Here is a 27649-nt window from a genome sequence, read left to right as displayed (position 1 = left end):
CACCTTCAAGCCATGTCCGATCCAAATTCACTTGCATCTTGGGAAAACAAAAACTCCATAGTCCAAGTCGTGACACCATACACACAAATGATTTGCTTTGATCCATATACACACCTCTATGTACCAGAGGTGGTACCAAGTCATTGTTTTGCAAGTCACAAGTAAGTCTCAAGTCTTTGCCCTCAAGTCCGAGTCAAGTCCCGAGTCAAGACAGGCAAGCCCCGAGTCAAGTCCAAAGTCAAGACTGGAAAGTCTCAAGTCAAGTCCTAAGTCCTGCATTTTGAGTTTCGAGTCCTTTCAAGTCCTTTTAACCACAGACTAATATATTAACACAGATTGTGTATGCTTTTCAAACGCTGTATTTATTTATTAAAATAAGTGCATTTTAAATTGCAGGAAAGAAAATTGTGCTGACATTGCACTTTATAATAGCACTTTTTAGCACATTTTAAACATTAACTCATTCCTTTACAGAACAAACACATTGAAAAATAAAGTGCAAATGTACTTATTTGTACAAAAGTGTTAACATTGAAAAAACATGACATATACGTGAACATAACAAAAAAGTTGTACTTTTTATATGTCAGGGCCCTATGCTGCATTGCATTTGCAAAAGACCAAATTAGTCAAGAGTCTGTCAGTCATTTGTGCACGATGGGGGCGTAGTATGATGACACCATGGCTGAAAACTCGCTCCACTGGAGCACTGGAGGCAGGCACTGCCAAGACTCTCATGGCCAATCGGAACAGTGAAGGAAGAGTCTTCATGTTCAATGCCCAGAACAAAAGGGGGGAGAGAGTTGTTTTGGGTTGGTGCACTACTTGTAAGTGTATCTTGTGTTTTTTATGTTGATTTAATTAAAAAAAGAAAGAAAAAAAAATTATTTCTTGTGCGGCCCGATACCAATCGATCCACGGACCAGTACCGGGCCGCGGCCCGGTGGTTGGGGACCACTGAGGTAAACAACCAACAGTATGTCAGAAAGCTAGCTAAAACGGTACACATATTCATAATATAGTATACATTTTAACTGACCTTTATTTTACTATTTTTGTCTTTTTTTAGGTGGCTAAAATACGCGGTGCTGCTGACCGCCGTCTAACGTTACGTGTGATATATTGACTAACGTAACCCTGCTTAAAAAAAATCACTGAACAAAAAGTATGAATAAGGTAGTGAACTGCAACAGATTCCCGTGTTTGCAATAACGTTAGCAGTGAGTTTACAGCCTCACTGATTTAACTACACAGCAAATAAAAGTCACGTTACTTAGCCAATAAACGTTATCTTACATTCAAAACTTACCGTTCTTTGTGCAACTTCAAATGCCGGACGAAGTTGGAAGTTGTTGCCTCTCCATCAGTAATTTTCGAACCGCATGTGTTGCATACGGCAAACCGTTTTGTGTTGACCACCTCGTAATTTTTATACCCAAACAAAATTATTTTAGGTATCATTTTTTGTTCACTGGCGTGTGGTTTGGACATGTCTTCTTCGTTGGTTGTCCTGCAATTTGATTGGATGAATGCTGTGTGATGAAAACAAAGTAGATCTAATTTGATTGGCTGTTGTACTGAGACCACACCAGCTGACACACGCAACGCTGATAGACAAGTACACAATGAAAAATACGGAGCGCTCCCGAATAACTTTTTCATCTTTGGGTTTTGGGGAAAGTAGCAAGTCATGTCAATTCAAAAGGCTCAAGTCCAAGTGAAGTCACAAGTCATTGATGTTAAAGTCTAAGTCGAGTTGCAAGTCTTTTTACATTTTGTCAAGTCGAGTCTAAAGTCATCAAATTCATGACTCGAGTCTGACTCGAGTCCAAGTCATGTGACTCGAGTCCACACCTCTGCTATGTACTATGTATGTTTGTTTCTTAATGCATTGACGGTTTTGTCATCAGCTGCAGAATGACAACAAAAGATGCACAGTTTCTGTATCAACAGGAAATAAAACATTTTTATTGATCATTTGTGTATATGAAGTTATATAACAACAGTCAGAAAACTCCACAGCGTGAATCACTACACAAAGTGTAACGCAACTGGAAAACATGGTCAAAAAGAATGTAAAAAAGGAAAGAAACAATCCAAAATGAAGGTCGAACATGGCAAATTGTGGTGACGACGGTGGGAGAAAAGAGCCCAAAGAGTTTTACAAGTTTACAGAACAGCAAAAAGTCAAGCAGGCAGTTGATACACACAAAGGCAACTAGGATCCTTCTACACTTTACACAGCTTTGCTTTCCCAAAGGGCAGCTTGGCAGGAATTTGGAGCTCGACAGGGAATGTTGCTAAGTTTTTCCGTGCATACTTTGGTAGGGAATTGTCAGAAGAGGAGCTTTGTGTTGCAGTGCAGTTAAATGGCTTTTATTTTGGTATCCCCCCCCCCACAATCCTCCCACCACACACAAGAAGTCCTGCACTGCCAGTCCGTCCCTGCGTCCTCTCATTTGTGCACATTTTGAATATTTCAACCAATTGTCTCTCACACTTTGCTGCTCTCGGTCGAGTCAAAAGGGGCAGAGAATGCAGCTGCACTCAAAATGATCCAAAGGAAGTAAAAAAAAAAAAAGAAAAAAGGAAAGTAATAGACTCTTTTTTTTTTTTTACAAAATAAAAGTGCAAAGTACATCACTTGAAAAGTAACACCAACACAGTCCGTACTGTACATTCAACGTTGTAATGTCAAATAGAAAAGAAGAGGGATGATGGCTAATATATCATAGATTATCACTTGATATTTATTCTACATATACATTAGAGAGCTTTATGTAAATATGTACACTGCCTTTAAGGGTCTTTCACTCCCTGAAACTTCCCGTGCTGGAATCAGTGTGCGAGAAGGAAAACAAACAGGAAATCTACGTGTGCTGCTTCCTCGGCCCTCTGGAATCTAGACTCCAGTTCCAGTTTTCTGTTGTGGCGAAGACGACGGCCTGAACACACACGCGCACGCACACACACACGCGCACACACCCACGCACACACACGTACATATTGCACAGTGCTCTCGCTCTCGGGGGTGGGGAGAATGGCGTCAAACGCTACGACATCACTACGGAACAGACTGCTTGTGCTAGCTAGTCAGAAGTCTACGCACACACGGCATCACAGTGACACACAACGCTGGGATGGAATGACAAGTAGCTTGTTCATTATATCAACTACACAAGAACATTGAAAACATCTACAAAGTCCTCCTCGAGCCAGCAAGCGCTTCCTCGCAGATTCCGTGGGTTCCCTAATTGGAGGCGTAGTAAAGGACGCCGCGGACCATTAACTCCTACGCTCGCTTCGCTTTCAGGCGCCAATTAAGTCTTTAAAAGAACCGCCGCCGGCTCATTCCCGAAACAACGGCGACAGGAAGATGAGGCACGGCAGGAACTGAAGTAAACGCGAGAACGCTCCGAGAAGCCCGGCGGTGTGGACGACAACGCAGAAGAAGCGAACAGAGAAGAGTGCAAATCGGCGGCCATGTCAGTGGAACAAGTGGCAGTAAAACATGGCGGCGCTGCCCGACGAGCACCTGGCAGTGTTTCAATTAGCCGGAAATACTTTTTTTTAGAGATGTCCGATAATGGCTTTTTTGCCGATATTGTCCAACTCTTAATACCGATTCCGATATCAACAGAGAGTGTTTGGGCATGTGTGTGTGTGTGTGTGTGTGTTTTGTCTCGTCTTGTCTTGTCTCATAGTAACATTGTATTGTTAGTGAACAGGAGCTTTTCTTGTTTTTGTTTGTATAGTATTGTTCTTGTATTTTATTGTTTATGTTAAATGTGGAATGAGTGAGAGGGGTTGGGATATTATAAGCATTTGCTTCATCCAACCCCTTTTCAAGCCTTGCATAAATGTCTCTGCCCAAATGTAAAAAAAAAAAAAAAGTGTGTTGTTGTACTGTGCAGGTTTGAAATAAATAATTCAATTCAATTCAACCGATACCGATATATACAATGTGAATGAATTAACACATAATTTTGCCTAATTTTGTTGTGATGCCCCGGTGGATGCATTAAACAATGTAACAAGGTTTTCCAAAATAAATCAACTCAAGTTATGGAAAAAAATGCCAACATGGCACTGCCATATTTATTATTGAAGTCGCAAAGTGCATTTTTTTTTATTTTTAACATGAACAGCAGCGGGGGGGTGTATATTGCAGCGTCCCGGAAGAGTTAGTGCTGCAAGGGATTCTGGGTATTTGTTATGTTGTGTTACGGTGCGGATGTTCTCCCGAAATGTGTTTGTCATTCTTGTTTGGTGTGGGTTCACAGTGTGGTGCATATTTGTAGTTAAGTTAAAGTACCAATGATTGTCACACACACACTAGGTGTGGTGAAATTTGTCCTCTGCATTTGACCCATCCCCTTGTTCACCCCCTGGGAGGTGAGGGGAGCAGTGGGCAGCAGCGGTGCCACGCCCGGGAATCATTTTTGGTGATTTAACCCCCAATTCCAACCCTTGATGCTGAGTGGGAGGTAATGGGTCCCATTTTTATAGTCTTTGGTATGACTCGGCCGGGGTTTGAACTCACAGCCTACCGATCTCAGAGCGGACACTCTAACCACTAGGCCACTGAGTAGTGGCCTAGGTAACAGTGTTAAAGTTGTTTATACGGCCACCCTCAGTGTGGCAAGTGTCCCTTGCATTCACTTGTGTGTGTGAAAAGCCGTAGATATTATGTGACTGGGCCGGCACGCAAAGGCAGTGCCTTTAAGGTTTATTGGCGCTCTGTACAGCGGCGTTTTAAAAAGTCATACATTTTACTTTTTGAAACCGATACCGATAATTTCCGATATTACATTTTAAAGCATTTATCGGCCGATAATATCGGCAGTCCGATATTATCGGACATCTCTACTTTTTTTTTCCTTTTTTCTCCGATTGATTGGCGGAAGGCAAAAAAGCGGGTCGTAGCAAAGATCGTTAAAAGAGACGATGCACACTGTTGGCGAGAAAGAAGAGCGTTAAAGACACGATGGCGACAGCTTGGTGCTTTAATCACTCGGGTGGAGCCGGGGTCAAAGGTGACGGCGCCCGACAGGAAGTAGAAAAAAGTGACAGGAAGTCGTGTGCTTGTGGAGAACCCAAGCAGTTAATGGCCTTCTTGTGTGGTCCGCTCGCTTCCTCCTTTACCTTGTTTTTGTCATCTGGTGGAATGCGGTCGTATCGTCGTAAGAAGAAGAAGAAGAAGAAGAAGAAGAAGAAGAAGATGATCGGTTATATTTGAAATCCTGGCTTCACGTAACGTTGGCGGTGCTTTATATGCTTTAAAATCGGATTAAAAACAGCCAGATATGCACAGATTAGGAAACGACATAGAAACACGTCAACTAGAAATCATGGTGTGTGCATACGTATATGTACATGTTCTTTCAGTCATGCGCTATCTATACACCTCATATTGCTTGGAAGAAGGACCGGGAGGGACGGGAGGGGGCGGGGCTAACAGAGGAAAACGCCAAAAGAGACCCTGATGGAACGAAAGATGGAGGAGAGAGGAGGGCGGGGCCAACACGTATGTATCACTGAGGTATTTACACAGACTGGCTAAAGTACTACAAGGCAGGAGCGTGGAGGGGGGGGCGGGGCCTGCCTATTTCTTGGTGGACAGCTGGGCGTCCACTTCCTCCTCGGGCTTCAGCACGTGCCACTGGGCGATGGGTCTCCGCGGGTTGGCCAGCATGTCGGACCAGTGGCGCAGCTCCGTGCCCGAGCTGTTGAGGCCCACGAAGACTTTGCCGATGGCGTCGTTCTTGCCGATTTTGTCGTAGTCCAGAACGGTGATCACCACTTGCACTTTCTGCGGGTTGGGAGAAGCGAGGAAGCAGTCACTTCCTGGGCAATGTTCCCTCTAATTGTTCATCCTGGGCAATGTTCCCTCTAATTGTTCATGTGTGTGAGCAAACACAAAAACTCCCTGAGCATTCAGCGGAGCACATGTGAGCAACATCACACGTGGCAATACCAGCAGCACACCTGTCTCAAACCTATCTTTTATAATAACACTCAAATGAGAGGAGTCATTTTCATGAGATTATTTTATAATATTAGTGATTTGGCCCACTTGTAATGAAAATAAAACAAATCTTGTTTTTCATAAGCTATGGATTAGTATTGTACAATATGTCTGGGTGGGGGTCCTGCTTTGGAAATCATTTGTACCCCTTTCAGAGATCACATTTAGTTCCCTTTAAACATCTTCATGTTGCACAATTAAATATAAGCATAGGATGAAGTGTGCATTCCTGTAACTTTCTCTAGTAACAGCATTCCATGATTAATATCAATAAATTAACATTAATAATAAATGACAGTAGAATAAGCACACGTATGACCAGAGGTGGGTAGTAACACGCTACATTTACTCCGTTACATCTACTTGAGTAACTTTTGGGATAAATTGTACTTCTAAGAGTAGTTTTAATGCAACATACTTTTACTTTTACTTGAGTATATTTATAGAGAAGAAACGCTACTTTTACTCCGCTACTTTTATCTACATTCAGCTCGCTACTCGCTACTAATTTTTATCGATCTGTTAATGCACGCTTTGTTTGTTTTGGTTTGTCATAGTGCCTGCGTTTCAACAAATACAGTCACTGGTGACGTTCACTCCGTTCCACCAATCAGATGCAGTCACTGGTGACGTTGGACCAATCAAACAGAGCCAGGCGGTCACATGACCTGACTTAAACAAGTTGAAAAACTTATTGGGGTGTTACCATTTAGTGGTCAATTGTACGGAATATGTACTGTACTGTGCAATCTGCTAATAAAAGTTTCAATCAACCAATCAAAAGTGTGAAGGAAAAAAGACCCTTTTTTTATTTCAACCGTACATCCCGTCAAAAGCCTAAAGACTGACTGCACAGTTCCTGTCTTCACAATAAAAGTGCCGCTCCATCGCGACTGCGCTTTCAAAATAAGAGTCTCCGAAAGCCTGCGCAAACAAGCTAGCAAGCTACGGAGTTTGCCGCCAATGTATTTCTTGTAAAGTGTATAAAAACGAATATGGAAGCTGGACAAATAAAATGCCAAAAACCAACCACTTTCATGTGGTATTAGACAGAAAGGAGGAACTTTTTTCCTCCTCCATTTGAAAACGTGGACGCTATCAGCACTGCTGTCTGATTCCAATCAATGCAAGTCATCAGAATCAGGTAATACACCAACTTATATTCTTGTCTTCATGAAAGAAAGGAATCTATATGTGTTAAACATGCATGTATATTCATTAAAACACCTTTAACATGTAAACAAAAACGGCAAAATAAATAAATATAAATTATATACTGTATATATGTGTGTATATATATATATATATAAGTGTGTGTGTGTGTATATATATATATATATATATATATATATATATATATATATATATATGATATGTGTGTGTATGTTACTCATCAGTTACTCAGTACTTGAGTAGTTTTTTCACAACATACTTTTTACTTTTACTCAAGTAAATATTTGGGTGACTACTCCTTACTTTTACTTGAGTAATAAATCTCTAAAGTAACAGTACTCTTACTTGAGTACAATTTCTGGCTACTCTACCCACCTCTGCGTATGACTGAGGAGTCATAGTGTAACTTTGTGTGGTATTTGAGTTGTCCGACTTTTTGTGTGGCCATAAACGCACTAGTGGCTTAGTGGTATGCGTGTTGGTGACAGATGAAAAGTTGCTTTTGGCCTGCTTTGTACGGCAGAAAATGACTAGTTTTTCGAGATAGAAGTTTTTTACTCATGTTTTTGGTGTGGTTATGGCCGAATATAAACAGTTTTGCTCAATAAAGTGATCGATATAATTCCTGTCCTCGAAACATCTCGATAGACGTTACAATAATTGAACGGTGTTGACGAACACCGTTAGGGCCGCTTGTTGTCACTCAGAGTTGCATTGCAAAATTACACAGAATAAATTATGTGTTTATTTTGTTTAGAATTCAGATGGGGTTTGATTTGGTGCGCGGCATATATTGGCTGTGCGCAGAGGACGCTTGAGCAGTGCGCAATTGCGCAGGCGCGCATTTTAGAGGGAACGTTGTTCCTGGGTTGTGTTTCATGTCTCACTGGCGCCCCAGGTGGAACAAAAACGGTACTGCAACACAGGACTAAAGCTTGGATTATGCGGTGGTTTCATGGTCGGGGTTCTGATACAAAGTTCTCTGCTGAGAGGCTTTGTTTATCATGTCTATTTTCTGCTGGATCGACTCTTTTTTTTATGCTGCCCTTTTTTTTGCTGCAGCTGTTACATATACTGTAATATTGTACATGGTAATTGGGATTTCTTATATATTGTATATATTATATACTGTATATATAATATGTAAATATTACATACATGTTATATTTATATTGCTACTATTTGCCCTCTTTTTGTGCTCTTTTGTGCATCTTTTTATGATGTTGCCCCTGTTGTTTTAAATGGAATTGTTGTTTTACTTTACCTATGTTTTGTACAGCGCTTTGTGATTTTATCTGTGAAAAGCACTTTATAAATAAAATTTACTTAACTTACTTACTATCTTTTCATACTTGCCAACCTTGAGACCTCCGATTTCGGGAGGTGTGTGTGGTGATTTAACCCCCAATTTCAACCCTTGATGCTAAGTGCCAAGCAAGGAGGTAATGGGTCCCATTTTGATAGTCTTTGGTATGACTGGGGTTACCCACATATGCGGTCCTCTCCAAGGTTTCTCATAGTCATTCACATCGACGTCCCACTGGGGTGAGTTTTTCCTTGCCCTTATGTGGGCTCTGTACCGAGGATGTCGTTGTGGCTTGTGCAGCCCTTTGAGACACTTGTGATTTAGGGCTATATAAATAAACATTGATTGATTGACTCGGCCGGGGTTTGAACTCACAACCTCCCGATCTCAGGTGACACCAAGTGGCCACAATACTTTGAAGATTATGACGCAGTAAGTTGACTGATGCGAACACGTTTCTTACTGGATACCTTCTTACACGCTTGGGGACTTTGTAATATGCAACTGTAATTATTTTATACTAATTATATTAATTACTAATTATATTGGCAAATATGCTGTTTTAGGCAGCAATATGGTTCTCAATTGTTTTCTGTTACGCCCCTCCTTGGAAGATGAAAACATTACGCGCCTCCCTCCCACTCTCCGTTACAACTATAATAGTATCATTTGTCTATTAAAATTGTTATAAGTACACCTCTGCATCACACAGTATCCTTATTAGCATTAAAGAAAACATAACATTGAAAAAGAAATAAATACAAGGAAAACAAAAAAATAACTTTATTACCATTGTTTATTAGTCTGTAACAGAAAATATTTAAAGTGCATCAATTTGCCTGAAATTAAAAAAAAAAATGTTTGACTGACTTGAACCATTTGATACTGAAAAATACAATTAAATTAACGTAATAAATAATAATAAATTCAAATTGATCAGCAACATTACTTTTGGAACCTAATATAAAAAAACACTAACAAAAAATTAAATAGAATAAAAATATTTGTGCTGATTTCATTTTGACCAAAATGAGGAAGTCAGGATTAATTGCTGCAATGAGCACGCTTTGTAGTGCACAGCTTTTCAATGCGGGGTTTGAAACATGGTCCTGCATGATACCAATGCTCCCTCAATTGTGCGGGGATTGGACAAAGTTTGCAAGGCTGTGCATAATTTGGCAATCCTGGAGTGTAAACTGGCGCCAAGACTCAGAAGCATAAATGCTGCTTAACCTCCTCTGGATTTCAATCAATCTTAAGACAGTATAATGGAGGGTTACCTAGGCAACCGCAGTCTCTTACTGATAACCTGCGTGCCTTATTTCTGTTTTCAAAGATGTGATATCAAAACATAACCTGGTGAAAACGCGCGGTAACGAGCAAAAGGCCAATTAGCGGCGCGTGATTACCACACATCCTCAGAGACGATTAAAATCTAAGGATTGCTTGAAAAGCCAGGATGCAGTCCAGACGTTGAGGATGAAAGAGTCCAATTAGCAGCGTGCATGCATCATACTTGCCAACCCTCCCGATTTTCCCGGGAGAGTCCCGAATTTCAGTGCCCCTCCCGAAAATCTCCCGGGACAACCATTCTCACGAATTTCTCCCGACTTCCACCCGGACAACAATATTGCTGCACCATCATTCACTGGGCGCCGTTTCCGGCCGGACAATAATAACGGTTACACCTCGAAGTCAAGCGCGGCAATCAGAACAGAAGACAAAGAAGACGAAGCAGAAGAAGAGACATGGCGACGACGAGTAATAATAATAATAATACATTTTATTTATAAGGCGCCTTTCTGGGCACTGAAGGACACCGTACAAAATCACAACAATAAAATCAAATTGGATAAAAAACAACAACAACAACAAAGAGCAAAGAAAAGATGATTACAATGAATAAGCAGTCAGGAATAGGTGTGTTTTAAGTCTTGATTTGAAGAGGGATATTGAATCTAAGTTGCGAAGGTCTGGTGGTAAAGAGTAGGGATGTCCCGATCCGATATTTGGATCGGATCGGCCGCCGATATTTGCCAAAAATGCGTATCGGCAAGGCATGGGAAAATGCCGATCCAGATCCAGTTAAAAAACAACAACTCCGGTCCGTGTTTTCCAATGCACCGATTTAAATAATACATTCCACTTTTCTGCTGCTCCCTAATTTCCGTTCCGCATTTTCCAGCACACCTTCAACACATCCACAGGTCTTTGGATTCTCACGCAGTTGCTTTTAGCTGCTGGCATTACACGACAGGCTCTTCTCACTCTTTCCTGTGTCTACTTCTCACAGACAGCAAGCGCACCTTCTTACACACGTCACATACTGTCACGTCATACGTCACATACGTATACGCCCTCTCCCAGCAGAGAGGTAGCAGCATGGCTAACGTTAGCTGTGATGCTAGCGCAGCCGCGCGAGCAACGCTCCCTCTTAAGGTGCGCACCTGCGCAATTGCGCACTGCTCAAGCGTCCTCTGCGCACAGCAAATCTATGCCACGCACAAAATCAAATAAAAAAATAAGCGCATAACAATTTTCGACACACGGACATGACAGAGAAAACAGTTTTCGTCATTATTGTTCAAATATTGTAACGTCTGTCGAGACGCTTATTTCCATTTGGTGCCACACGTCCACACCATCTAAATGCCGAGGCAAACATTTCCAGATCAACATCGTATGAAAAAAATTGTGATTTTTTAGTTGTGATTTCCTTCTCTGCATGAAAGTTTAAAAGTAGCATATATTAATGCAGTATGAAGAAGAATGTTTTAATGTAGACACATAGAATCATCATACTGCTGTGATTATATGCATCAAGTGTTCATTCAAGGCTAAGGCAAAATATCCACATATACAGGTAAAAGCCAGTAAATTAGAATATTTTGAAAAACTTGATTTATTTCAGTAATTGCATTCAAAAGGTGTAACTTGTACATTATATTTATTCATTGCACACAGACTGATGCATTCAAATGTTTATTTCATTTAATTTTGATGATTTGAAGTGGCAACAAATGAAAATCCAAAATTCCGTGTGTCACAAAATTAGAATATTACTTAAGGCTAATACAAAAAAGGGATTTTTAGAAATGTTGGCCAACTGAAAAGTATGAAAATGAAAAATATGAGCATGTACAATACTCAATACTTGGTTGGAGCTCCTTTTGCCTCAATTACTGCGTTAATGCGGCGTGGCATGGAGTCGATGAGTTTCTGGCACTGCTCAGGTGTTATGAGAGCCCAGGTTGCTCTGATAGTGGCCTTCAACTCTTCTGCGTTTTTGGGTCTGGCATTCTGCATCTTCCTTTTCACAATACCCCACAGATTTTCTATGGGGCTAAGGTCAGGGGAGTTGGCGGGCCAATTTAGAACAGAAATACCATGGTCCGTAAACCAGGCACGGGTAGATTTTGCGCTGTGTGCAGGCGCCAAGTCCTGTTGGAACTTGAAATCTCCATCTCCATAGAGCAGGTCAGCAGCAGGAAGCATGAAGTGCTCTAAAACTTGCTGGTAGACGGCTGCGTTGACCCTGGATCTCAGGAAACAGAGTGGACCGACACCAGCAGATGACATGGCACCCCAAACCATCACTGATGGTGGAAACTTTACACTAGACTTCAGGCAACGTGGATCCTGTGCCTCTCCTGTCTTCCTCCAGACTCTGGGACCTCGATTTCCAAAGGAAATGCAAAATTTGCATGGTTGGGTGATGGTTTGGGGTGCCATGTCATCTGCTGGTGGTCCCCTAATTCAGTTGGCTAGTTGTTATCAAGAGTACTAAAACCCTTTTCAACATTATTCTGACAACTAAGTAGGCTAAATAACTTTAAACTTTAATACATGCTCGGATAGGCCAGTATCGGTCAGTATCGGTATCGGATCGGAAGTGCAAAAACAACATCGGTATCGGATCGGAAGTGCAAAAACCTGGATCGGGACATCCCTAGTAAAGAGTTCCAAAGATGTGGGGCAGAGCGGCGGAAAGCTCGGGCACCCATGGTGGACAGTTTAAATAAAGGGACAGTGAGATGGATGGATGAAGAGGATCTTAGGGAACGTGAGGGCGTGGGGACATGGATCAGGTCAGAGAGATATGATGGAGAGAGGTTATGGATGGCTTTGAAAGTGAGGAGAATTATTTTAAAGTGGATGCGATGTTTGATGGGTAGCCAGTGGAGTTGCTGCAGAACAGGGGTGATGTGCTGGATTGAAGGGGTTCTGGTGATTATCCAGGCTGCAGAGTTCTGGAGAAGCTGAAGTTTGTGAAGTGACTTGTGAGGGAGACCAAACAGGAGAGAGTTGCAGTAGTCCAGGCGAGAGGTGACCAGGCTATGGACTAGTATGGCAGCAGTATGAGGGGTAAGGGATGGGCGAAGACGATTAATTATCCGAAGATGAAAGTAAGCAGACCGGGTAATGTTGTTTATGTGGGCTTTAAAGGAGAGTGTGCTGTCGAGGATGACACCTCGACAGCAAGTACGAAGAAGAAGTACGCTTGCAAGCATACTTGCCAACCTTGAGACCTCCAATTTCAGGAGGTGGGGGGTGGAGGGTGGGGGGGGGGGGGGGGGGCGTGGTTAAGAGGGGAGGAGTATATTGACAGCTAGAATTCACCGAGTCAAGTATTTCATATATATATATATATATATATATATATATATATATATATATATATATATATATATATATATATATATATATATATATATATATATACATATATATATATATATATGTATATATATACATCCTGAAAATATGCAATAACAAAACTGTTTAGATAATTGATACTTCAAACTTGCATAAATAAATCTTAAGTAATATAACATAACTTGGCTTCTGAGAGCTTCAAAATGTAATGAATAAAATGCTAAAGTTGTTGATAAACAAGCAATTATTTTAATCATTAAATATGGTCATTTTAAATGAATTATTATGATAATTTAAAATTAATTATTTCAAATATGTTTATTTTAATTCTATGGCTGGATGTAATAAGGAGTCAGAAAAAATACAAATAAAAATACAATTAATTTTGATGTTTTTAGCAAAATATAGTAAACATGTCTTTTTACATTTTAGATTTTTTAAATTAATAAATATATTTATTTTTAGGTAAGATAAATATAATAATAAGAATAATAACTGGGATTTATATAGCGCTTTTCTAAGTACCCAAAGTTGCTTTACATGTAGAACCCATCAATCATTCACACCTGGTGGTGGTAAGCTACTTTCATAGCCACAGCTGCCCTGGGGTAGACTGACGGAAGCGTGGCTGCAATTTGCGCCAACGGCCCCTCCGACCACCACCTGTCATTCATAATTCAATTCACCGGTGTGAGTGGCACCCGGGGCAAAGGGTGAAGTGTCCCGCCCAAGGACACAACGGCAGCGATTTTTGGATGGTAAGAGGCGGGGAGCGAACCTGCAACCCTCAGGTTTCTGGCACGGTTGCTCTACCCACTACGCCATGCCGCCCCATAATACAATTTGTCTCTAGTCTGGATGATTTAGTTCTTGTCACCCTGTTGTCCTCCCGTCATGAAAAAAGGCTGTCCTCACTCAGGTCCGCATGGAGCTGGAGGGGGCGTGGCCTCCAGCTCCGGCTGAAAATCGGGAGATTTTCGGGAGAATATTTGTCCCGGGAGGTTTTCGGGAGAGGCGCTGAATTTCGGGAGTCTCCCGGAAAATTCGAGAGGGTTGGCAAGTATGCTTGCAAGTTCCAAAATGATTGGAAAAAAGAATTTCAGTTCATCCAGGACAGCTCGAAGGGGAAGGGGTATGCTGCCTGCAAATTTTGTAGATCAGACTTCTCCGTTGAACACGGTGGCCGAACGGATATAGTCACTCATGAACGATCAGAGAAGCACAAGGCAGCGGCAACGCAGCACCGGTCACAGCCCAGTATTATGGGCCACCTTGCTAAATGAAGACCCGAGAGTGTAACCTATGCCGAGACAAAGATGGCTATGCTGAGAGCTACAAGAAACATCCCGTTCTCATTTGCGGAAGTTTTCAACAAATCCGTGAAGGATATGTTCCCGGATTCAGAGATCGCTCGCCAGTACGCAATTGGAAGAACAAAGGTTACTCAAATAGTGAAAGGTGAGTGTAAAGGGTTGCCACCCATCCCTTATAATGTGGAGTCGTCCCGTATTTTAAGATTAAATTGTTAAATATTATTATTTTTTTAAGTAAGCAGCAAGTACAGTACAGTTAGTAGAAAAACTGTGTTTTCATTACTGTGTATTTGATAGGTGCCATTGCCCCGGAATTGGACGAGGAAGCGATCGACCTGTGCCAAAACCAACCCTTTGGTCTGATGTGTGATGAAAGCACAAGCAGAAACAAGGATAAAGAATGTATTTTGTATTTACACTCCTCTTGTAAAGTAATTTGTTGGCTGCTGTCAGTGAAAATTGCTCTCTCTGTTGCAAACGACACGACTAAACACTTTTGATGGCGGACAAAAGTGGAGTTTTGTTGAAATCTTTGCAAACCGAACAAATCGTGAGCAGAAAGTGTCTGACATGTTTTATCACAAAAAAAAAAAAAAAAACACACTTAATGAACAGAGAAGAGGACCTGAATTACCTTTGTTCCCCTGAGAGGGCAGTGTTGCGCCAATCTTGGGACAGCACTTATTTTAAACCATATCTTCTATGGTTTAAAATTGTTTTTGTAGATGGATATGTTTAGTGTTTGTTTTCATATCAAATTGCCCTGCATCTCTTTGTGATGCTTTCCTTTGACTGAAAAAGAAAAAGAAAAAAAGTGTACCTGGATTTGTTCGAAGGGGACCTCGAAGCTGAAGGACTCGTTGTAGTACGGGTTAAGCGTGTTCTTCTTGATGGTGGTCTTCTTCTTCTTCAGCCTCTTGCCGTTCTGCATCAGGTGGATCTTCACGTACGGATCTGCAAAATAGCAAGACCATGTGGCGGCCATGACACTTTGTTGTGTTTACATAACTACGAGGCACATAGGTCAGTCCTCAGGAGGTTCATGAGCAGTCCCCGGAAAATGTATTTTAAAAAAATACCGTAAATCTTGATATAAAATACTTTTTTCCTACGCTTTGCAACATGCGGCTTATAAAAGGGTGCGACTAATTTATGGATTTTTCTTCACTGAGCAAAAACACTAAATTGCTGGGATGCATAGGACGTCACGTTTGTTTTACTTCTTAGCAACTCAATTTCCATGATGGTCAAGCAGCTTGAGCGTAACAATAAATCAAGTGAGAGTGAGTGTAGACTTTGAGCAGAATATGCTGTATTGCTGTTCTGTTCTTGGGTGTTCCAGTCGTTGAAATAGAGACATAGGAAAGCGCTTTCATCGAGTCTCGAAAGGAGTCGTTCAAAGGTAATAGAGTCAGGGAATAAACATAAGGAAATGGCTCTTAAAAATTTCACTTTGATCATCTTGTGGAACACAATCTGACCATGCTTGTGTCTGCAGAGATCACTTTGTAAAATGTTTCAACATTTGATTTGTTTGAGAAACTTTCTGTGATGCAATCAGGTTTATTCTCTACTATATTAGTAGTGTTAGGAAACAGAATTAAACGTAAAAAGGACAATATATTGCATTAGTTTTTGTTCTTTTGTGGTAGCTATGCCTAAATATAACTACAAAGACCTGGTTGTGCAAATAAACTAACGTCATGGTAAGTCCTAGTAATAAATATTGTGATTATTGGTCCAATCCACCGTATTTCCGTTGTCAATTTTCATAACGTAAACTAAAAACGATTAACTTACAATGGCATTCCTTTTGTATTGTTTCCGTTTCACAAATTCCTCAGTAAATTCACCAAGACGTCTTCGTGGAGTTATTGAGTCTGTTTAGCTGATTGGAGAGCTAGCTTCCGCAGCTAGTGGGTCCATGACAATGACTTCTCTTTTGTTTGATCAGCCATTTTACTGCCGTGTTTCAGACACCGTTTGGAAACATTTAATGTATGTAAAGTAAACATTTACAAAATATTTCTGTCTAAATAACTCATTTCATAACGTATACATCTGCAGCTTATAGTCCGGCGCAGCTAATATATGGAAACAAATATTTTATTTCTAAAATTTAGTGGGTGCGACTTATTAACCGGCGCGCGCTATAGTCCGAAAAATATGATAATTAATTATAGTTACTCGTTACTTTCAATTGTAATTGTTAATTGTAATTGAACTACTAACAGAATTACTCTTTAATACATGTAATTAAATACTAGCAAAAGTAATTAATTAAATTAGGGGTATTTTATTTGAACTAACCAAAATTATCTGCCAATAGAACAAGAAAAATTGGCTTGTCAAGACTTTCCAAAACAAGTAAAATTAGCTAATCTCAATGAACCCAAAATACCTTAAAATAAGTATATCCTCACTAATAACAGCTGTACTACTATATGAGTACGTATTTTCTATTGTTTCATTGAAAATAAAACAGCAAAGTCCATTCGGCTGTCATCTGTTTTAATATGAGACACAATTTCGCCACACCTAGTGTGTGTGTGTGTGACAATCATTGGTACTTTAACTTTAATTGTGTCAAAGTCATGATTTTTTTTTCATGCTAACAAACCGCCATAAATATTCTACAAATACAACTAAACTGTCCTAAATATTCTACAAATACAACTAAACTGTCATAAATCTTCCACAAATACAACTAAACTGTCATAAATCTTCTACAAATACAACTAAACTGTCATAAATCTTCCACAAATACAACTCAACTATCATAAACCTTCTACAAATACAACTAAACTGTCATAAAATCTTCTACAAATACAACTAAACTGTCATAAATCTTCTACAAATACAACTAAACTGTCATAAATCTTCTACAAATACAACTAAACTGTCATAAATCTTCAACAAATACAACTAAACAGTCATAAATCTTCTACAAATACAACTAAACTGTCATAAATCTTCTACAAATACAACTAAACTGTCATAAATCTTCTACAAATACAACTAAACTGTCATAAATCTTCCACAAATACAACTCAACTATCATAAATCTTCTACAAATACAACTAAACTGTCATAAATCTTCTACAAATACAACTAAACTGTCATAAATCTTCTACAAATACAACTAAACTGTCATAAAATCTTCTACAAATACAACTAAACTGTCATAAATCTTCTACAAATACAACTAAACTGTCATAAATCTTCCACAAATACAACTAAACTGTCATAAATCTTCTACAAATACAACTAAACTGTCATAAATCTTCTACAAATACAACTAAACTGTCATAAATCTTCCACAAATACAACTAAACTGTCATAAATCTTCTACAAATACAACTAAACTGTCATAAATCTTCCACAAATACAACTCAACTATCATAAACCTTCTACAAATACAACTAAACTGTCATAAAATCTTCTACAAATACAACTAAACTGTCATAAATCTTCTACAAATACAACTAAACTGTCATAAATCTTCTACAAATACAACTAAACTGTCATAAATCTTCTACAAATACAACTAAACTGTCATAAATCTTCTACAAATACAACTAAACTGTCATAAATCTTCTACAAATACAACTAAACTGTCATAAATCTTCAACAAATACAACTAAACAGTCATAAATCTTCTACAAATACAACTAAACTGTCATAAATCTTCTACAAATACAACTAAACTGTCATAAATCTTCCACAAATACAACTCAACTATCATAAATCTTCTACAAATACAACTAAACTGTCATAAATCTTCTACAAATACAACTAAACTGTCATAAATCTTCTACAAATACAACTAAACTGTCAAAAATCTTCTACAAATACAACTAAACTATCACATCTTCCACAAATACAACTAAACTGTCATAAATCTTCCACAAATACAACTCAACTATCATAAATCTTCTACAAATACAACTAAACTGTCATAAATCTTCTACAAATACAACTAAACTGTCATAAATCTTCTACAAATACAACTAAACTGTCATAAATCTTCTACAAATACAACTAAACTATCATAAATCTTCTACAAATACAACTAAACTATCACATCTTCCACAAATACAACTAAACTGTCATAAATCTTCCACAAATACAACTCAACTATCATAAATCTTCTACAAATACAACTAAACTGTCATAAATCTTCTACAAATACAACTAAACTGTCATAAATCTTCTACAAATACAACTAAACTGTCATAAATCTTCAACAAATACAACTAAACAGTCATAAATCTTCTACAAATACAACTCAACTATCATAAATCTTCTACAAATACAACTAAACTGTCATAAATCTTCTACAAATACAACTAAACTGTCATAAATCTTCTACAAATACAACTAAACTGTCATAAATCTTCTACAAATACAACTAAACTGTCATAAATCTTCTACAAATACAACTAAACTGTCATAAATCTTCTACAAATACAACTAAACTGTCATAAATCTTCAACAAATACAACTAAACAGTCATAAATCTTCTACAAATACAACTAAACTGTCATAAATCTTCTACAAATACAACTAAACTGTCATAAATCTTCCACAAATACAACTCAACTATCATAAATCTTCTACAAATACAACTAAACTGTCATAAATCTTCTACAAATACAACTAAACTGTCATAAATCTTCTACAAATACAACTAAACTGTCATAAATCTTCTACAAATACAACTAAACTGTCATAAATCTTCAACAAATACAACTAAACAGTCATAAATCTTCTACAAATACAACTAAACTGTCATAAATATTCTACAAATACAACTAAACTGTCATAAATCTTCCACAAATACAACTAAACTGTCATAAATCTTCTACAAATACAACTAAACTGTCATAAATCTTCTACAAATACAACTCAACTATCATAAATCTTCTACAAATACAACTAAACTGTCATAAATCTTCTACAAATACAACTAAACTGTCATAAATCTTCTACAAATACAACTAAACTGTCAAAAATCTTCTACAAATACAACTAAACTATCACATCTTCCACAAATACAACTAAACTATCATAAATCTTCTCCAAATTCAACTAAACTGTCATAAATCTTCAACAAATACAACTAAACAGTCATAAATCTTCTACAAATACAACTAAACTGTCATAAATCTTCTACAAATACAACTAAACTGTCATAAATATTCTACAAATACAACTAAACTGTCATAAATCTTCCACAAATACAACTAAACTGTCATAAAATCTTCTACAAATACAACTAAACTGTCATAAATCTTCTACAAATACAACTAAACTGTCATAAATCTTCTACAAATACAACTAAACTGTCATAAATCTTCTACAAATACAACTAAACTGTCATTTATCTTCAACAAATACAACTAAACAGTCATAAATCTTCTACAAATACAACTAAACTGTCATAAATCTTCTACAAATACAACTAAACTGTCATAAATCTTCAACAAATACAACTAAACAGTCATAAATCTTCTACAAATACAACTAAACTGTCATAAATCTTCTACAAATACAACTAAACTGTCATAAATCTTCCACAAATACAACTCAACTATCATAAATCTTCTACAAATACAACTAAACTGTCATAAATCTTCTACAAATACAACTAAACTGTCATAAATCTTCTACAAATACAACTAAACTGTCAAAAATCTTCTACAAATACAACTAAACTATCACATCTTCCACAAATACAACTCAACTGTCATAAATCTTCCACAAATACAACTCAACTATCATAAATCTTCTACAAATACAACTAAACTGTCATAAATCTTCTACAAATACAACTAAACTGTCATAAATCTTCTACAAATACAACTAAACTGTCAAAAATCTTCTACAAATACAACTAAACTATCAAATCTTCCACAAATACAACTCAACTATCATAAATCTTCTACAAATACAACTAAACTATCATAAATATTCTACAAATACAACTAAACTGTCATAAATCTTCTATTGAAATAAAAAATTATTACCGTATTTTTCGGACTATAAGTCGCAGTTTTTTCATAGTTTGGCCGGGCACCAGTGCGACTTATACCGGTATATGTTTTTTTCCTTTTTTATTATGCATTTTCGGCAGGTGCGACTTATACTCCGGTGCGACTTATACTCCGAAAAATACGGTACCTTAAAAAAGTAGTTTTATACTTGTGAGTGTTGATGACACAGCTTTGCAACAGTTGATATTCTAGTTTCAAGCATGTTTTACTCAATATAGGTCATCAAATCTCAGCAACAAGATGTAATATCTTACTGAGATCATTTAGGGCCAAAACCCTTAAAACAAGTAAAACACTCTTACATAAAATCTGCTTAGTGAGAAGAATGATCTTATCAGATAGAAAATAAGCAAATATCACCCTTATTTGAGATATATAATCTTATTTAGATTTCAGTTTTTGCAGTGTACTAGTAGTAGAGGTTCGTGTGTGTGTGTGTACTTCCATGTAGTGTTGTTTGCTGTGTGATGTTGCCTCTTCCTATTCGATACCAAGTTCATTTCTGTATTGTGAAAATAAGTAAAAAGTTACTTCCAGCATTAGATTTGTTGTGCTTCTGTCTTGTTGACATACAACCACATCAAAAGTAGCATGCCACGTTACAGTAAACACATCTGTAACTGCGCTGTAACGTATGTAAAAGTAATTATTAAGGGTACTCATTACTAGTTAAGGTAACACCGTTATGTAATGCTTTTTTTCCCCGAACACTGGTCATGAGTGTTAAAGCGTGTTGAAATAGGACTTACGCACCCGTACAAATCATGTCACCCGCCTGAATTCAGACTCTTTACAAGCCGCGGCCACCGCCTACTTTAAATGTCACGTAACATGTGAAACAGGGAGAGCGCTGTCAGAGCAAATGCATGACATAAATCTCATTAGTGGGCCAATGCCGGTCGATGGGAAACAGTTTGTGCGAAGTGACACGCCTCTGCTGTGTCACCACAGCTGACTAGAATCCAGAAATGATTTATGACTCCAGGAGAATCATTGCAAGCGTCCATGTTTGTGTTGCTTGTGATTGGACGGCTGACATGGACCTCGCCCCCTGCTGACCTGGAGCTGAAGTGCACCCGAGAAGGAGACACTTCTGGCGAGGAAGCTTTTAGTTCTGCACGGCAAAGGACATCATGTCACTTCTCATACGGAGCAAAATGGACTCTGAAGAAGAAAAACACTTTCATCTCCCCGAGTAGCTGAGAAGAAAAGTCGGGATAACATTATGGAGTGTCATGAGGTGCGCTCTCCCTTATATCCGGCCCGCTTTTACGCCTCGTCCCAGGCGGATGTTATCTTTGCCATTTTATGGATGGTTGGCCACGCCTGTGATTGCGGCAGCGCCACCTGTGAGTAGAGCGCCGCGCCTCGTCCAGCATGATCATATTGTGTTACGTTCACACACACAGCGAGTTAAATAAAAAGCATCTGCCATCATTTTGGACTTAGCAGGGTGTGTAGGCTCCCTTTTACACACGCACACGCACGCACGCACGCGCGCACACACACACACACACACACACACACACACACACACACACACACACACACACACACACACACACACACACACACACACACACACACACACACACACACACACACACACACAGCAGGAAGGATAACAGCTCCATTTAAGGATGATGTGCTGTTTTCAAAAGTGTGTATTCTTTCATACTAGCAGCAAACCACAAACACTGTGTGAGCAATAACGATGCAGGCTGTATTTTTCAGGATGAATGTTATCACTGAAAAAGTGCCGTCGTCTGTATCAGGCCAAAATGTTAAAGGGGAACATTATCACCAGACCTATGTAAGCGTCAATATAAACCTTGATGTTGCAGAAAAAAAGACCATATATATTTTTTAACCGATTTCCGAACTCTAAATGGGTGAAATTTGGCGAATTAAACGCCTTTCTATTATTCGCTCTCGGAGCGATGACGTCACATCGGGAATCAATCCGCCATTTTCTCAAAAACATTACACACACCGAGTCAAATCAGCTCTGTTATTTTCCGTTTTTTCCGACTGTTTTCCGTACCTTGGAGACATCATGCCTCGTCGGAGTGTTGTCGGAGGGTGTAACAACACGAACAGGGACGGATTCAAGTTGCACCAGTGGCCCAAAGATGCGAAAGTGGCAAGAAATTGGACGTTTGTTCCGCACACTTTACCGACGAAAGCTATGCTACGACAGAGACGGACCCTAGCTTCCCTGGCCTGCTGACATCAACTCCAAAACTGGACAGATCAGCTTTCAGGAAAAGAGAGCGGATGAGGGTATGTCTACAGAATATATTAATTGATGAAAACTGGGCTGTCTGCACTCTCAAAGTGCATGTTGTTGCCAAATGTATTTCATATGCTGTAAACCTAGTTCATAGTTGTTAGTTTCCTTTAATGCCAAACAAACACATACCAATCGTTGGTTAGAAGGCGATCGCTGAATTCGTCCTCGCTTTCTCCCGTGTCGCTGGCTGTCGTGTCGGTTTCGTCGGTTTCGCTTGCATACGGTTCAAACCGATATGGCTCAATAGCTTCAGTTTCTTCTTCAATTTCGTTTTCGCTACCTGCCTCCACACTACAACCATCCGTTTCAATACATGCGTAATCTGTTGAATCGCTTAAGCCGCTGAAATCCGAGTCTGAATCCGAGCTAATGTCGCTATACCTTGCTGTTCTACCCGCCATGTTTGTTTGTGTTGGCATCACTGTGTGACGTCACAGGAAAATGGACAGGTGTATATAACGATGGTTAAAATCAGGCACTTTGAAGCTTTTTTTAGGGATATTGCGTGATGGGTAAAATTTTGAAAAAAACTTCGAAAAATAAAATAAGCCACTGGGAACGGATTTTGAATGGTTTTAACCCTTCTGAAATTGTGATAATGTTCAAAGATTGATTCTGAAAGTACAATTAAGCTTTTGGCTTTTTTGGAACAATGTTTGCGTGCACAGTTATTGAACAAATACTAGTGCGCGCTGTTCTCATTAGGGGTTTTAAAAGTACCGATACGATACCACTCGGCAAAAATACATTGAAACCTGCTTTTTTTCAGTATCGCCAATACTGATTAGTAACCGCGTCAATTCTCAGCAGGTGAGGACTGAGTCAGCGCCGAAGAAGATTGAAGAAGAAAAAAAAAGAGGAAAAAATTATATAAAATGTCCAGTGTTTCCGTAATTTACTTATTCGTGGAAGCAGGACACAATTGTAGAAAACAGAAAAAATAGAAAAATTGAGCAAACAGACATTATGTAATGAGAAAGGGCAGAACTCTTGATCCTAATAGGTAATACAAACAAAGAAAAATATAAGTTAAAGCCTTTTTATGAGCCTATTTCATTACAAAGTACATGATGACGTCACACTACCACCATATTGAAAGGACATTAACAACAATATTGCTCGTTTTACATACTTGAACGCTTCATGGTGCTGTTCTTTTTACAATGTAAAATAGTTGACTGTTGTTGTTATTATTGAGCATAGTTACAAGCACAGCGTTGTTTATCTTAACAAACAATGCTATATTGGGGAATGGGGAGGCAGTAGGCCAATGCTGGGTTACTTTAAATATAACGTATTTAGAGGTGACAGAGCTTTCGCCGTTGCTGCTCCCAAGCTCTGGAACGACCTACCCCTGAGTGTTAGACAAGCCTCCTCTCTTCCTGTTTTTAAATCTCTCTTAAAAACATACTTTTATTCCCTGGCTTTTAACACTGAGTGATATCCATCCTGCAATGGCGCCCCATAATACACCTGCTGTGATCCTGTTTTTATGTTTTATGTTTTTATTAATTCTATTTTAATTATTTATTTTTTATCGTGTTCTGTTTGTGTTGTGTTGTGTTTGCTCGGTACTCGTTTTATCTTTTAACCTGCTCATTGTACAGCACTTTGGCTACCCCTGTGGTAAATTTTAAATGTGCTTTATAAATAAAGTTGATTTGATTTGATTTGATAAAGTTACCTTTTGGCAGCTGGTACTGCATTTTGAATTCTGTGCAAAAAGACGTTTAAGCACAGTAGACACTTTGAAACAGGTTTGAATAAAGAAGTGCATTTAAAAGTACATGGGCTTATTTTATAAAAATCCTGCCATCGTGGTATCGAAAAAGTATGGAAAATTGTGGAAATTCACACGTTTCGCTATAGACAACTTAAATTATGGTATCGTGACAATCCTAGTCTGTAGCACTCTTTTGAATAAAATAAAATCACAGCATATTGCTTTGAGAATGTGGGCATTTATTTGCTATTAAAAGCTAACCAACACAGCAGAGAAGAATAGAGGCTAATCAACTGAACCTCCATCTCACTCAACGTGGAATCGAAACAAAGAAAATAACACGTGCTGGGAAGCCCACGCGCACGCCTTTCCTGTGGATGTAGTGCCACTCACAGGAAGTGTTGGAGAAGTGAGCATGTGGGCTTCCTGTGCTTGTGTTGATTCCATGGAAAGCATTCCTTGAGGCAGGTATCCTTCAACAATTATGTACTCTTTCATCGCACACTTGTGAATCAATGAGATGGTTGCCACTGTCCTGTTGAGAGGCACGAAATGAGGGATCGATCGAGTATCGGCATCGGCCTCTTTTTATCAATATCAGCCTTATCTACAACAGAACTACATCAGCAGATACAATATATACACTTAAAGTACCCACATTTTGTATTTAAAAAATGATTGTGAAGTCGATAGCAATAACCACTGCTCCGGTCTTCTAAGCTGTGCTGTGGTGCTCAAGCGGTCACGATAAATCCATAAAAGATAAAAATTAAATCAATAAACTGCTATAGAATTAAGTAGACGGCGAGTTATTGTGAAGTAGAAAAATCTCATATTTTCACCAATTTTCCTAGGCGATTCCCCATATTTAGAAATGCAAATGTTGATGCTCCTCTTAGACACACGTAATAAAGTTGTTTGTGAAATCCCCTGATGTTGTTTGGTGCTAAATTAACCACAAAATTAGAGTTGCATTAAGCAATATGTTGCTACTGGTTAAAGTTAAAGTACCACTGATAGTCACACACACACTAGGTGTGGTGAAAGTACCCTCTGCATTTGACCCATGCCCTTGTTCCACCCCCTGGGAGGTGAGGAGAGCAGTGAGCAGCAGCGGTGGCCGTTTTAATTTTGGTGATTTAACCCTCAATTCCAACCCGTTGATGCTGAGTGCCAAGCAGGGAGGTCATGGGTCCCATTTTTATAGTCTTTGGTATGACTCGGCCGGGGTTTGAACTCACGACCTAACTGATCTCAGGGCACTGAGCAGGTCCGCCCTTTCCCAAAAAATAATGTTAATAAAGACAACTTTAAAGCCTTGTCCAGCTGTTTACTGACGAATACCATTCATGTTTAAATAACTTTTACTGCAAATGAATATCAACTCCAAATATCGGTTATGGGTCCCCTTGACGACAATTAATCAGTATTGGCCCTAAAAAAAACATATCGGTCAAGCTCTACACTAAATACTGACTTGACTAATCTGGTAAACTACACTTCTCCATGCTACTCTGGTAAAATGTTAAAGGGGAACATTATCACCAGACCTATGTAAGCGTCAATATATACCTTGGTGTTGCAGAAAAAAGACCATATATTTTTTTAACCGATTTCCGAACTCTAAATGGGTGAATTTTGGCGAATTAAACGCCTTTCTATTATTCGCTCTCGGAGCGATGACGTCACATCGGGAAGCAATCCGCCATTTTCTCAAACACATTACAAACACCGAGTCAAATCAGCTCTGTTATTTTCCGTTTTTTCGACTGTTTTCCGTACCTTGGAGACATCATGCCTCGTCGGTGTGTTGTCGGAGGGTGTAACAACACGAACAGGGACGGATTCAAGTTGCACCAGTGGCCCAAAGATGCGAAAGTGGCAAGAAATTGGACGTTTGTTCCGCACACTTTACCGACGAAAGCTATGCTACGACAGAGACGGACCCTAGCTTCCCTGGCCTGCTGACATCAACTCCAAAACTGGACAGATCAGCTTTCAGGAAAAGATAGCGGATGAGGGTATGTCTACAGAATATATTCATTGATGAAAACTGGGCTGTCTGCACTCTCAAAGTGCATGTTGTTGCCAAATGTATTTCATATGCTGTAAACCTAGTTCATAGTTGTTAGTTTCCTTAAATGCCAAACAAACACATACCAATCGTTGGTTAGAAGGCGATCGCCGAATTTGTCCTCGTGTCGTTTTCGTCGGTTTCGCTTGCATACGGTTCAAACCGATATGGCTCAATAGCTTCAGTTTCTTCTTAAATTTCGTTTTCGCTACCTGCCTCCACACTACAACCATCCGTTTCAATACATGCGTAATCTGTTGAATTGCTTAAGCCGCTGAAATCCGAGTCTGAATCCGAGCTAATGTCGCTATACCTTGCTGTTCTATGCGCCATGTTTGTTTGTGTTGGCATCACTGTGTGACGTCACAGGAAAATGGACGGGTGTATATAACGATGGTTAAAATCAGGCACTTTGAAGCTTTTTTTAGGGATATTGCGTGATGGGTAACATTTTGAAAAAAACTTCGAAAAATAAAATAAGCCACTGGGAACTGATTTTGAATGGTTTTAACCCTTCTGAAATTGTGATAATGTTCCCCTTTAATAACTGTGCTGGAGAAAGGCATCCAACAAAAAAGTCCTGCAGCCAAGAGGAGCATCAGTTTGGGAAGGAAAATGGGGGGCGGGGGGATTGGGGTTGGTGCCGGGTCATTACCAGCGACGCCTGTTATCTTGATTATCCTCCCCTGCTGAGGGTCATTACCTGACGCCTAGAGGCATCATGAGGACAATGGTGGTGCGATGTGGTGTGTGAGAGGAACTTTTAACAACCACCATTCTGCAGACAAACTGCCAATTGTCCTCCTTCTGCACTTGTGAAGCTCTTTGCAGCCCTAAAATTGCTTAAAAGTCTGCAAGAAGCTGAAGGTTATTTCGGGCAGACAGACAAAGAGCAGCCTGCTTGAAGGAGTGTCCAAAAGAGGAATTATTAGTGATTATAGATTGCTTAATGCTAATATGCATGTCTCTGTCTGCCAGCCATAATCAGCCATGCTAAACAGGACAACAATAGACGCTCGCTGCGTGC

The 27649-nt window shown here is 39.1% G+C and overlaps 1 protein-coding gene across 5 annotated transcripts in view; it reads right to left on the bottom strand.

Annotated features, from left to right (window-relative positions):
- Positions 1-4193: 4193 nt before the first annotated feature.
- Positions 4194-27649, bottom strand: part of syt1a (synaptotagmin Ia) — a 216083-nt gene continuing 192627 nt past the window's right edge. For all 5 annotated transcript variants that reach the window (XM_061959648.1, XM_061959646.1, XM_061959650.1 and 2 more), the window contains 2 exons: positions 15297-15430; positions 4194-5812 (listed from right to left, as the gene is read on the bottom strand). In XM_061959648.1, coding sequence (XP_061815632.1) covers positions 5606-5812; positions 15297-15430 — 341 coding nt within the window. In that variant the 3' untranslated portion in view covers positions 4194-5605. The remainder of the gene's footprint in view (positions 5813-15296; positions 15431-27649) is intronic.

This window comes from Nerophis lumbriciformis, linkage group LG05 (genome assembly GCF_033978685.3).
Source record: "Nerophis lumbriciformis linkage group LG05, RoL_Nlum_v2.1, whole genome shotgun sequence".
NCBI classification, from domain to species: domain Eukaryota; kingdom Metazoa; phylum Chordata; class Actinopteri; order Syngnathiformes; family Syngnathidae; genus Nerophis; species Nerophis lumbriciformis.
The sequence above is the reverse complement of the archived record's forward strand: the minus strand, read 5'-3'. Positions and strand labels throughout refer to the sequence as shown.